The 14,547-nt window shown below is 37.5% G+C and overlaps 1 protein-coding gene across 7 annotated transcripts in view; it reads right to left on the reverse strand.

Annotated features, from left to right (window-relative positions):
• The window catches only part of EPB41L4A (erythrocyte membrane protein band 4.1 like 4A), a 255,842-nt gene that overhangs the window by 101,277 nt on the left and 140,018 nt on the right, over window positions 1-14,547 (reverse strand). For all 7 annotated transcript variants that reach the window (XR_010587555.1, XR_012414006.1, XM_045394097.2 and 4 more), the window contains 3 exons: window positions 12,174-12,252; window positions 3,087-3,184; window positions 1,748-1,868 (listed from right to left, as the gene is read on the reverse strand). Coding sequence is in view for 5 of the 7 variants with exons in the window: in XM_045394097.2 (XP_045250032.1) it covers window positions 1,748-1,868; window positions 3,087-3,184; window positions 12,174-12,252 (298 nt within the window). In the remaining 2 variants the exon portion in view is untranslated. The remainder of the gene's footprint in view (window positions 1-1,747; window positions 1,869-3,086; window positions 3,185-12,173; window positions 12,253-14,547) is intronic.

Genomic DNA, 14,547 nt, shown 5'->3' on the forward strand with positions numbered 1-14,547 from the left:
TTTCTGATGAGCGTGAACACCAGCCTGAAATCTGCACAGAAGGGTTAAACATGCATGTGCAAGCGAGTGTGTGTGTGTGAGGCAGAGACAGAGAGAGAGAGAGAGATTGAGATTTTAATAGATAATCAAAGGAGGTCGAATCTTAAAAATTAAGAAATCCTGCAGTGACATATTTCATTTCAGCCACAATGCACTGGAAAACCACCAACATACCATACTTTCGAAATCCAAGAAGAATGTTCATCAAATTAGACACACCACACTTTGATCAAGCTTTATTCTTAGAAATAACAGTCACACTGTCAACACTAGCATGTAAAACACATGAGAGCCTTTACCCAAAGCTCCTTGATAATTTCAGTATATAACTGTGCTTTGAAACCCCTAGTAGAATCAGTACTCTCAGAATGTGCCAAACACACTGCCCTTCCTAACATTATAACAAGCACTCTCTGAGCATCTACTTCAGCAAAATCTGAAAATGAAGGACTCTGCAATCAGGTTGGAGAGCCTTCTAGTGCATGCTAATACAACATAGAGGGCCTCTTTCTCTGATTGCAATTCAGCAGCTGACTTCTGCTTCTACACTCACTGAAACAGATCCTTTAGGCAAACATTTTTTTGTGACCAGATTAATTCTACATTTTTTCTTTCTTTCTTTCTTTTTTTTTTTTTTTCTGAGATGGAGTTTTGCTCTTGTTACCCAGGCTGGAGTGCAATAGCGCAATCTCGACTCACTGCAACCTCCACCTCCCAGGGTTCAAGTGATTCTCCAGCCTCAGCCTCCCAAGTAACTGGGATTACAGGCACATGCCACCACGCCCAGCTAATTTTTGTATTTTTAGTAGAGACAGGGTTTCACCATTTTGGCCAGGCTGTTCTCAAACTCCTGACCTGAGGTGATCTACCTGCCTCAGCCTCCCAAAGTGCCGGGATTACAGGTGTGAGCCACCATGCCCAGCCATTTTTTTTTTCCTTAACTATAATAGATCTGAAACCAAGCATATTCAAGAGGGAGTGTTACATAACAGGGAATAAAGCAATGTGGTGTAAAGAATTTAACCAAAATAACTATAATGAAATTATAAATTCAATGCTATAGGCCATGAATTGAAAATCCTACTAGGGGAATGTGTCTACTCTCAGAAATGCATGTGGTGTTAACACAATACCCTCAAAGGTTCCACACTGGCATCATCACTATTTCCAGACTCATTGCTATGGCCTGAACAGGACTTGGCTTATAACTGTGAAGAACTGGGATACTTCAGACAGAGGAAACATTGAAGAATATATTAATGCATTTATGGTTAAAAATTGTTGTGATTAAAAATTATATTTATAGCTGAAAGATTAATTTCACAAGATCCTGGTGACCGAAAAAAAAAAAGACTGCAAAATCTAGTATTTACAGAATGATTCCACTATGTAATATCATAAATACATGAACCTATGTACGACAGATTTTCTCTACGGGAAATTGTACATAGAAAGAGATGTCTGAAAGGCCATTGACCAAAAACATGGTAACTTTACATATTGAAATTACTTTCTCCTTTACACTTTTTAAATTACTGAAGTTTTCAGTGAGCATTTTAGAGTTAAAAGTAGTTAAACTATACAAAGAGGAGTATTAGAATATTAAATGCACAGGTGAAGAATTTATCATTCTAGAAACTTTTCTTATGAATATCAGAAGATGATGACTGATGGATGATGCCATAAGACACAGTGTCATGATTCTTACATTAGAGTTTTATGAATCCTTTCTATGGCTTCTTCAAGTTCTTCCTTCTGGTCAGGAACAAACCGGTACTCAGATACATATCCTGTAGTATGCTTATATGGGTCATAATCTCCAAGCTCCGCTAAGAAAGAAAGATATCATAGATTTTTCCATTTCAGAAAAATAGTCCTTAAAATACAGAAATAAAATATTCCTAACATGCTTAAACATTTTTTCAAATGTCTTATTAAAATTCACATATAAGACAACTAAATAATTTTACTAATACAACTCTGATGAGCATATATGGATGGTAGCAACAAATTCTGGACTTAAAAACAGAAGTTCTATATTTTTCCATTCCCAAAGACTATAATTATATCACCGTTTTTACTTCAATTACTCTTAACAATGTATGTGAAGTAAAATGTTGTAAACAGCATTTCAAGTACAAACACTAGAAATGCTGGAAGTGAAAAACACTCATGACCTCAATATATCCTCTCAGACAATGACACCAAGAAATAGTACATGTGATTCAATACATCTTTGCCTGAAATAATGATCATGGGAATGCAATACAATGCTGTACATATCCCATTACAATTTACACAAAGAAGCAAAATGATAGCAGACAGCCCACTATATTACTCCTATACAAATGCTTCTCCCTATGTTAATCTACCTTGCAGCCCCAACCCAGTTCATCTATATGACATTTTTCCTAGCATATTTCTTCTAGATTATTTTTAGTCTGCAAGTGTCACAAGGGCAAGGACCATGCTATCTTATTCTCCCCACATCTAGCTTGATTCTTAGAAGGTGTCCACTTGTTACTGGAAGTAGTCCCAGCCTCAGTCTCCAAAATGACAATGCATGCTGAAGCCACCCCACACAGCCACCATATTAACATGAAGAGCTGCAGAGCAACGAGCTCAACACCCATGCCACACGCTGAACCTAGTGATGGCACCTGGCCATGCAGACTCTTCACCACAGCAGTGCAGGAGCAATGGGATCTCTGACACATAGAAGCTTGGGTGAGGTTGTGGGGAGGAGAATCAATGAACTCAGACGAGATGTAGATAGAACAGATTGTTAGACCCTCCACCTAATCAAGAATCAATGCTATTCCAGTGACTAAACCTCCATACAGCCTACCATAAGGGATTTGTACTTGGCTCCATTTTTACCTCTTCCGAAGAAACACTGAACAAAACTTGAATTCCAAACAAAATCTTTTTTTTTTTTTTTTCAAAATCTCATGGATAAGAAGAGTTTTAGTATGTAAACTCGCTTTTAAAAATGCAAATACTTTCTCCAGACATTTCTGAGGCAAATATGTTTAAGTGGCACCTACACTGGATGGCATACGCTCCCAGCTGAGCGGCAATGTTGACGGGACAGGGCAGGCGGCCCTGAAGGACATCTTGTTTCACCTGCAAGAAAAACTGATATCTAAAAGAGAAACAAAAAGAGAGATTAACGATCTCTTACACTACTCAAACCTGATGTTTTAGACCCTGATAATCAAGGTTAACAACCAATCACCTTCAATTAAAATAAAGCCACCCCCCACTCTTGTGTGAGGGGGCTGTTGAGTGAACAGGAACTACTCAAACATACCTTACAGAGGCAATATAGGGTTGTGGCTAAAAAGTGCGGCTTTCAAGTTCAACTGCTTGGCTTACTTCCCAGCCCCGGCATTCACTACCTCTGTAGCCTTGGGCTGCTGCTTAACCTCTCCAACAGCCAGCCTCCCCACCTGCAAAACTGGAACCGTTGACAGCATCCACCTCACAGGGTGAATGCAAAGGATAACTCCACGCTCTTTTAAGCTATCATTACTGCCACTGCCACCACAACACGCTCCTACTGGGAGGAATAAATCACAAAGACCCAACCTATATTACATAACACTCTGTCTATTATCTGCTCATTCCAAGTTGCCAAAAGAAAACCTGTTATAACAGCAATGCCATGCACTGTTCTTAACACTATATGGTAACTCATCCTAAGTAATTTATGTATAATAACTTAGGTTAAGACTTTAAAAATGAAGTCAGTACTATTATTTTCTCCATTGTGCAGATGAGAAAACTGATAGACTCAGAGGGGAAATAACTTGTCCAGGACCTCACAACGAATTAAGCAGCAGAGTTAGAGCTAGAACCCAAGAAATCTGACCCTAGAACTCTCTCAATCAGGATGATATGTAACTTTGATTAGTTTTGTTTTCTTATTCAGCTATTCTGCCAGTGGACTGAGAGGGGCCAGAGGTTTATGAACCAACATAACTAACCATCCACATCATCCTTGGATGCTAGCACTTACACACATGCACACACACTGTCACACACTTTAACCTGTCCTTTTGTGACTTCTGTTTTATAAGGTGACTCGATGTCATTGGGAAGGGTAGAAAAAAACAAAGGAAATGAACTATAATAATCAGCTATGATAAATATCTCTTCTCCGAATGCTCACAACCAAAGCCCTTAGGGAGGAAATGTTACATTTGTGTTAGATATTAGACACCACATTGATTATTTCAAAAAGATTGGTATCAACTTTGATCGCAACCACATGTTTCAGAGAAAATTTGCTCAATGCCCCATGTTTCCCCACTGCCCATTTCAGTAAGTGGCACCCCCACCTTCAGCTGTCCAAGAAAAATAAACCTGGGAACAATGTGTAATCATCCCTGGCACCCACATTCAATCACCAAATATGCTGTTTCTAAAATCTATACTCCTCTCGATCCCCTAGACCAGGTCACTCTCTCCTAAATTTCTAAAACCTCCTCCTAACTGTTCTGCCATCACTCATACTTACTTTCCTTCCAAACCTCTCAAGAGGTAAGCAGGATTCTTAAGATGAAAACAGGATCATGTCACTCTTTCAGTTGAAAAAAAAAACAAACAAACCTCAAAAGACTTCCCTTTGCCTTTAGGATAAAGTTCAGGCTCCTTAAGATAGCTTGTAAGACTGACTTCCTACTTCTGCTTAATTCTGGGGCCACTTCTTGCCACTGATCAGTGACCACCCTGTTCCATAATTTGCACACCTTTTCCCAACCCTATTTAACTATTTTCAATTCCCTGAATGTTCATCTGAGCTATTAAATCCGTTTGATAATGATCATCTGTGCTCCTCTTGGAGAAGAGAGAAGTAGAGTCAAGTAAAATTAGGAGAATTTAAATACAAAACCTTATAAACAAGGGTGGGCATGGTGGTTCACACCTGTAATCCCAGTACTCTGGGAGGTTGAGGCAAGCGGATCACCTGAGATCAGGAGTTCAAGACCAGCCAGGCCAACATGGTGAAACCCTTTCTCTACTAAAAATACAAAAGTTAGGAATGGTGGTGCATGTCTGTAGTCCCAGCTACTTGGGACGTTGAGGCAGGAGAAATCACTTGAACCCAGGAGGTGGAGGTTGCCATGAGCTGAGATTGCGCCACGGCACCCCAGCCTGGGTGACAGAGCAAGACTCTGTCTCAAACAAACAAACAAACAAACAAACCTTATAAACAAAAGAGACAACTATGAGAATTATCACTGCTTGCTGCTGGAAACTTGCACTTCACTACACCCTCCTCCTTCTCTATTGGCATCTTCAAATTTCTTTTCCTGAAGTGTATTTTTTAAAGAAAGGGGTCAGAGATGCAAGTGTCTCTTTCTCTATTAAGACTTTGAGACTGGGCATGGTGGTTCCCACCTCTAATCCCAGTACTTTGGGAGGCTGTGGAAAGAGGATTGCTTGAGGCCAGAAGTTTGAGACAGCGTGGGCAACATAGTGAGACCCCCATCTCTATAAAAAATAAATTAGCCAGGCTTGGGGGTACATGCATGCAGTCACAGCTACTTGGGAGGCTGAGGCAGGAAGATCATCTGAGCCCAGAAGGTTGAGGTTGCAATGAGCCGTAACTGCACCACTGCACTCCAGACTGGGCAACAGAGTAACACCTTCTCTCAAAAAAAAAAAAAAAAAAAAAAAAGACTTTAACATCTGACTAGACAATCAAATCTTTTGACAAATACAGAAATGATAGACATCTGCTTCAAAGACAAAAGGAGAGGAACAGAGGAACAGAGAGATTAAAAATACACAGTAGAAAACAAAGAGCTGAAACACAGACAAACAGATACAAAGAAACAGGAGCCACATCACATTGGCAACTGCATTCCTAGTATCTCGGGCTCAGCGCATAGGAGCTGCTCAATACATACTTGTTGATTTGCAAGTTGGGTACATGGATAAACAGAGAGACAAAATTCTAAAAACTGGGAACATTATTTGCTGTCTCTAAGAAATTCATAAAGAAAAAATACACCTATTCAAAATTCCCTGGTTAGCCTGCCCTTTAAAGATATCACAGATCTTTCACTCCCTGCATTAAAAAAAAAAAAGAAAGAAAAATTGAAGGCAAACTATTTTTAATTTCAAACTTGATTTTTATTATATCTAGCATCTTACTAGAGTCATGAGGCAAATTTGTGATAAAGTAAAATCATATTTTCATATGTTAAACATTTTATAGTATCTCAGGGTCTATTTTAAGTTAACTATATATTGCTTATTTTGTATGTTTTATGGGGCTTATAGTAAATTTAATATTTTATTTAAAATAGAGCAAGTTAGAGTTGCTGAGTCTTTCCTTCTGTGTCATTCTGATTAAAGCTATGATTGAATGCTTGAGTCCTTGTTTATCCCTGGCTTTAATTAGGATGAACCTATGTGCCAGTTTGCCTAGGAGAGTACTAATTTATGCCTATTATGAATATATAATTATTAATAACTCACTTCATCATTCTCTAAAGTGTCAAAGTTTGGACAATAAATTATACTGTGACTCTAGTTATACTGTACCATACTGGGGAAAAAATGCTAACTAAAAATATCTACTTAACAAGGAAGTTTCCAGAATACATTGTGGTATACAGCAGAGGCTTCATGAAGCAGTTTCTGGTTACCTCCTTTTGTAAACTAACAAACCGATGTATATGCACTGCCCCTGAGACTTTGATTTCTAGGTAGGGAGGAGCATTCTGTCTTCCACTCTATCTGTACTTAACACGCCACCACCACCAGTACAACACAAGAGACAGGCCTGAAATATTGGCCTCACAGTTTTCTATTTATCTAATGTGTGTTGAAAATAGCTAAACTGATACCAAGGATGTAAAAGTCGTTGAGATCCATTAACAGTTTAGCAATTAGAGGCAAGAAGAACAGACAAGGACTTTCTTAAAGAAGAGGTAGAGAGACAGAAGCTCAAAACAGAAGGCTCCTGTGAGATTCCTGGCCAAAAACAGTCACAAATGCTCATACCAAAGAATCCTACAGTGCACCTTCTAATGATGTGAGACCCTGCTGAGAAAACTGAAGGAGGTAGGGACAGGGAGGAGTTTGATTTCAGGTGATAGCTGAATGTGAAACAGGAGAACCTAGAGGAGACTACCAACCTATACAGAGGTAATAAGGAGCGTGATCGTTACCTTCATCCCACAAAGAGCAGGAACACAGCATTTTATCTAACTAGTTTTGATAAAATTTAAATGTGAGAGTCAAAGGGAAACATTTAAATCATAACATGTTATTAAATAATGCAGAAAAATGGCACATAGGACTTAGCAGAAAAACAGTAGAGAAAAATCATAACTTTCACCTCTAAAGTTGAAAACCAGTGATGAAAATATGGAAACAAATAGCAGTAACATCACCTTACATTTAGATAGTCCTTTAAAGCTCATAAAGTCCTTTCGCTTCCATAAGAAAATGTAACCCTCAACTCTGAGGTAGATGAGGACCACTACCTTCAGTGAAATGAGGAGACAGGGACTCAGGAAGTAAGTATAGGACTGAAGGTCACACAGGAAGTGAAGAAGCTAAATAAAACAAACCCATCTTCAACAAAGGAAGATTCTGGGTTGCAAAAAGAAGACAAGAACTTAATGTCAATCCTCAACAAAATGCTGTGAAATATTATTTTAAAAACTAAGAAAAAAAATCAAACACCTATTTTGAGACTCTAAAAAGTATTATGAATGAGTCATTTGGAACTAACATTATTTTCTTTTTTTAGAAACAGTTTTAAGATCCTTAAAAGTTCAGGGAAATTCCAATGGTATTTCAGATAGGGCTGTCAGCAAGACAACTGACAGATTCTCTCTTCAGGCAGACTGAAACCAGATCTTGCCCTGGTCACCACTGAATCTCCTTTTACTCAGCACACTGGAACATGGTACTCCAGATAGTTACAGAATGAAGTGTAAGTGCATTTTGTCTTGACATACAAATTCAAGAAATGCAGGCTACAGGGGATAGTAAAATGATTCATAGTTAAATCAGCACCTACAATAAGAAGGGTCTGATTACTGGATTGACTTAAACATGCAAGAAGACCTATCTCAGGGCTCCAAGCTGGTCTTTTCCTAATGTTTTAATCAATAATTTGAAAATATAAAACAATAATCATTATTTCCATGTCAGCTACCTTGATCATTATTGAACACTTACATCTTTGCATTATGGTAAGTACTTTGCCAGTACACTCATATATTCCTCCAAGCATGTTTTTGAAGAAACACTATAATGCCATTGCACGAATGAAAAAACTGAGACTTTACAAAAGGCTATGCAATCTTCTCAGGATTACAGAACTAGTGAATGACAAAGCGAGGATGCAGACCTCAGCCTTTCTGACTCCCAAGCCTGTCTTTCTAACCAATATATGTATTATACTTATCAAATCTGTGGAGGATACAGAGCTATGAAGGACACCCAGTACAGGGAAGGATGTCACGTTTTGAATTAGAACTGAAAATCAGTTTAACAGATCTCCTGAGGACACGAATTATTTACAGTACTAATAAAGAAAAGAGAGATCAGATTTATTCTGTATAGACCATCAGGGAATTATTTCTTATTGAATTTCTTAGTGTTTTTCAAAGTAGGTTTCCTACCTAAAAGTGCTTAATAAGAAGCTGGTTGATGTGTCAGAAATGTTCTACAAGGGTGGAGTTCAGAATATATGACCTCAAAGTCCCCTCAATTTCATTTACTTCAGAAAACACCTTAGAACACAAGCAGGGACTCCAAGTTGATGATTCTATTAACTTACATTTTTCATAATCTGAAACTTTATTTTTCTATCACATTCATTCCAGATCTTTTTTCCTACATCAGTGTCCTTCTGAAATACTGCATATATTAATAGCATGACCATGTATATACATGAGAAGTTCCCTGTAGCAGTATCTGTATTTTTTTTTCTTTCTTTTTTTTTGAGACAGAGTCTAGCTCTGTCACCTAGGCTGGAGTGCAGCGCCGTGATCTCGGCTCACTGCAACCTCCACCTCCCTGGTTCAAGCGATTCTCCTGCCTCAGCCTCCCGAGCAGGAGTAGCTGGAAGTACAGGAGTCCGCCACCACACCCAGCTAATTTTTGTATTTTTTTAGTAGAGACAGGGTTTCACTGTGTTGGCCAGGCTGGTCTCGAACTCCTGACCTCGTGATCCGCCCGCCTTGGCCTCCTAAAGTGCTGATATTACAAGCGTGAGCCACTGTGCCCAGCCCTAATTTTTTTAAAAAAGGAAACAATCTGGATGGCCAAAACATACAGTTAATTACGGAATACAATGCAGCAGTAAAAAGACTGGGTTACAGCACTTTGGGAGGCCGAGGTGGGCAGATCACCTGAGGTCAGGAGTTTGAGACCAGCCTGCCCCACATGGCAAAACACTGTTTCTACTAAAAATACAAAATATTAGCTGGGCATGGTGGTGGGCACCTGTAATCCCAGCTACTCGGGAGGCTGAGGCAGGAGAATAGCTTGAACCCAGGAGGTGGAGGTTGCAGTGAGCTGAGATCACACCACTGAACTCCAGCCTGGGTGACAAGTAAAACTTCGTCTCAAAAAAAAAAAAAAAAAAAAAAAAAAAGCTGGGTTAGATGGTGAAAGAGGCAATACAGTATGTATGAAATAGTAACATGTCAAAAAAACATACACATAAAAGATTATGTATAAGCATGTTTATGATAGCATGATCATTCATATCAAAAAATTACAGACAACCTAACAGCCAATGCAGAGTAGGCTGACACAATTTTCCAAAGAACTAAATTAAGATAAACACTCAACTTGAAAATGCTGGCAGAAGTATGTTCTTCCTTAAATAGCATGTATCTGGAGATTTTGCTTTTTGGTTTCAGTTCTTGCTTTTGCCAAAATTATCTCATGTGACTCCTCTTTTTCCGGTCCATTAATGGTAATATATTCATGTAAATCAATAATAAAATGAATAATATGTGTATATCAATGTATTAAATGCACATTTAACTTACCTAAATTCAACCATATGTTTTAGGCAACAAATCATGGACACTAATTGTAAGCCAGCTATGTCATTGTGTTCTTAACTACACAAGCTGGTCTAAAACTTTCAATACAACTGGTTGTACTGAAAATATTGTGGGTTGTAAATTATACAAAAAATCCATGTATTCTGTTAATGATCCATCTGTAGATTCTGTTGGGAAATTTCTGTTCATGTGTGTGGTGAACAGAGGTGAAGTAATGCATTATAAAACAATGATCTTTTTTATCCCTTCTTAAAATTAACTCAAGTATTTTTGGAACCTAACCCCTATTTAAGATGTAATTCCATCATGCATCTAGAAAAAGGATAGAATGAAATAAGTATTAACATTCATCAAACATAGTATGAGACACGGACAATCATAAGAGCTTTATATGCTTAAGAAAACCTTGAAACAGGTGTATCTCCAGTTTTACAACTGAGGACACTTAGGCACAGGCAGAGATTACTCACAACCTGACTATGAAGGACTTTCATTTTATTTTTTAAAAAATGTTGTGCCCTTGCAATTCCCTAACGAGTTACAGATATAAGTGTATTTTTTTTACAGCACTTGAATTCAATTTCCCTCTGAAACTCTAATGAAAATACCATCCCTCTCCTCAACATTTCCTCTCCATCCTAATGGCCCTTTCCCCAGAAAGATGTGCACTGCAAAAGCTTAAACTGCCATGTCTGCTTTTCAAAGTGCTCACTAACAATGTGATAATGAACAATGTGAATGCAGACATCTGCTTGGTTCTAAAAATGAAGTCTGGGCTGGCACAGTGACTCATGCTGGTAATCCCAGCACTTTGGGAGGCCAAGGCAGGAGGACTGCTAGAAGCCAGGAGTTCAAGATCAGCCTGGTCAACATAACAAGACAAAAAAACAAAAAGTATTAGCTAGGTGTAGGGGCACACACCTGTAGTCCCAGCTACTCCTGAGGCTGAGACGGGAGGATTCTGTGAGCACAGGAGTTTGAGGTCACAGTGAGCTATGATTACACTGCTACACTCTAGCCTGCGTGATACAGCAAGACCCTGTCTCTTAAAAAATTAAATACAGCTTATGAAATATAATATTTTCATCAATCAATCATTACAGTTCAAATAGATTACATCTTAGGTTGAGGGATAAAATAAAACAAAGTAAAAATGAGGCCTAAATATGGCACTTGAAAGTGGGATGAAAAAGGTCCAATTAGCCTACCCTCTTCTCATTCTTCTGTGTGCAGTCCAGAATAAAGACAAAAGAAAGTCTGAGACAGATGAAAGCATGGAATAGAAACAAAACCGTAGGCTACAAAAGACATGATTTCAACTTTTTCAAAGGAGGTATTAGGCTTTATTTGAGCCTCTAATATGGGTTCACTGGGAAAACTGACCACTTAGTGTTAAGTTAGGAAATATGCTTTTGTTTTTGCTACCACATGCAGCTAGGTCATCAGCGGAATAAGTTAAAATATAACTGGTCTGTTCTTCATAAGCCCTTTCAGTTGTTGACAGGTACTATTTTGACAACCTAATCAGTATCGATAGGAAATTCTGTCTTACTCATATCAAATATTTGGTGACAAAGGTGAAGTAATGCATTAAAACATTGGTTTCCATTCTTAATACTAAAAGCAATTATCTTCTCATTTCCTATAGAGATAAATGAAACACCTGGAAAGCTAATATTTAAGCTACAACCAATTAAAAAGAAATAACTGGCTGTGCAAATGTATATTTAGAAGTACAAACCGAGCATCAAAATATCCTTCCTTTAGGCAGTTCAAATGACTTCCATATGAATACAAAGGCTGAATGCATGCTTAACAATAATGATACAGAAATATTTCATCACAGCAGATGCAAAATGTATCATCACGTCACCCAGGTTCATGCCATTTTCAAACACATCTATCGTCAGACACTGATCAACTTCATGCAATGCTAGTTTAAATTTTACCCTCACAAGAGATGCATTACAAAATGCAGGTAGACACACATCCAAATGTTTAGCCCAATTTTAATATGTTTTAAATAAAGCTTTTTGTATATGCAATGCATGTATCTCTTCAGAAACAAAGTCAATACTATACCTGGTTATTTCTTCTTTAAGTTTACATGGATCTTCAGCATAGAATTTAATACCAAAATACAAAGTATATGGAGGTCCGGCTAAAATAAGAAATAGAAATTAAATTTCACTAAAATCATAAAATAGTCAAAGTTACAGTATAATATTATACGGCTATTTACAATTACACTCCAAAAATGTCTAAAGAAACAAGAAAACATAAGATAGAAACAGCAAAGTTCAGAACTGTGACAGTAGGACCTTGACACATACACACACAGATAGAAGACACAGCCAAATACACCAGAATGTTGCTGGTTCTTATATCTGGTTGGTAAGGTTATAGACAATTTTTATTATTTATGTTTTCCCCATTTTCTATAATATATATGTAATTTTTCATAGTGAAGAAAGAAAAAAAATAAATGGTTTAAAAAACCACCCACTTATCATTTCATTAAAAAAATAGTTTTTAAACCTATCTGCAAAAAGCTGAAAACAACTTAAATGCTCAGGAGCAGGTGGACTATTTAAGTCAGCCCCAGCCACCGGACATACACCATGCAAATGCTCAAACAGACAGAAGGGCATCTGCATGTGCTGATGTGGAAAAGACCAACAATCTAAATTCCGTTTTGTGAAAAAGGGATCATATTTGGGTTTTTAAATTTTTTTTCCTAGAAGAGTTAAAAAAAAATTACTAAATGGAAAACTCTGGGAAGAAGGGCTAGAAATGTCCTATCCTTAAACTAACTCATTAGAATTTTCTTATGATAACTCTTACCTTTTTTTACGGGAAAAAAGTCATCAGTGAGGCTACATAATAAAATTAGGGACAATATTTGTTTCATTCTTAAATACTTCTGAATCTAAAAATGTGTTCTCATGTATTTAAGAAAACCTTTCTCATCTAATTCATTTACCAAACAAGAACTATGCCTACAAACTTTTTTATGTTTTAAATCAGAAACAAAGCCTGGAATTGTATGTACATGGACAAATAAAAAATAAATACATACTCAAATTGTGCAAGAAGACACAAACCCCTTGGGTGCCAAACACATTATATTATGCTTTTACTAGGAAATATTTTTATTTCTGAGGGTATCAATCTAATCTGTACTGTTTCCAAAACTGCATATCTCCAAGCTGTGCAGTAACTAGATCTAATACACTTTGTTTTTAAAAGGATTTGTTACCTGGTATACCAACTGGTAGTTATGGGTGTTAATTGTTTTGCAACAAAAGCTCTCCCAGGCATTAAAAAGAAAAGATGTGAAGCATGCATCTCAGTAAAAGTCTTCCATACTATCTAAACTGACATAAAGTAACCCCAGCCTTGCTATTCTTAACTGAATAAAGTCACAAATTTAGAAACTGGGGAAAAGAAATTAAACAGAACAAGAATAAAGGCATCATGTATTTATAACATATGAACTATGTTACTATTTATGAATATTACATACACATACTTATGTGTGCAACACACTGGAACCCTGTTCCTGGCATGTGGAAGACAATCAAGAGGAGGATCCTGCCTCTCCCCTCATCTATGCCTTCCTGTGTAAGACACTCCTTATGCTACAGCTTTTTTAAAAACTAAACTTCAAAAGAAACTGCTAGAATTTCTTCTTATTGGAGTTGATTCCTTATGTTTAATTTTTATGTTTGTTTAACCACTGTCTTTGTATTTCTAACAAATACACCTCTATCCCTGAACATAGATGTCAGGGAGGCACAGACTATTAAATATTTAGAAGAGCCAGGAAGTCCACCCTCAGCTTATCCGTCTGTGTCAATCAAGCTCCGTGTTCCTGAGCAGATGGGTCTGCCTGTGCCCGCAGGCAGCTGGAGTTAGTACCTAGGGGGCGGGGAGGAGCACAGATGCTGTCGAGATGGTACACAAAGAGAAGAGGCCTTCTTCAGGCCCCAGAGCTGCTTCTATTCTCTGGAACATGACAGATTACACCCTATTCACCAAGCCCGCACATTTCAAATATTCAGTATGAACAGTTAAACAAAAATGTTAAAAGTACACAATTAAAAACATTTGGTTTTGGCTAATTTTCTCTAAGTTCTTCTAGCCCAAACTAGCCTTTCATTTCCCATTCACATATAAAATGGCTGTGTTCTAAATATAAGGCATCGTTACCATTTGGTTACATTTCATAATGTACAACAATGTTTCATAAACATTTGATTCTCAACAATAGCAACTTGGTAACATATGCAAGGCATGTGAAACTGCAAGGAGTTAAACAACTTGCCTAAAATCACTGGGAAGAAAAAAAAGTTTGCTAATATCTAGAGCTCAGCGCTTTGGGGTGCACTATTCTATCTATAAAGCTTCTCAGGGAAACACAAAATAGTAATACCTTTAGAGTAAGATAATACTC

The sequence above is a fragment of the Macaca fascicularis genome, chromosome 6, assembly GCF_037993035.2.
Source record: "Macaca fascicularis isolate 582-1 chromosome 6, T2T-MFA8v1.1".
Taxonomy (NCBI): Eukaryota; Metazoa; Chordata; class Mammalia; order Primates; family Cercopithecidae; genus Macaca; species Macaca fascicularis.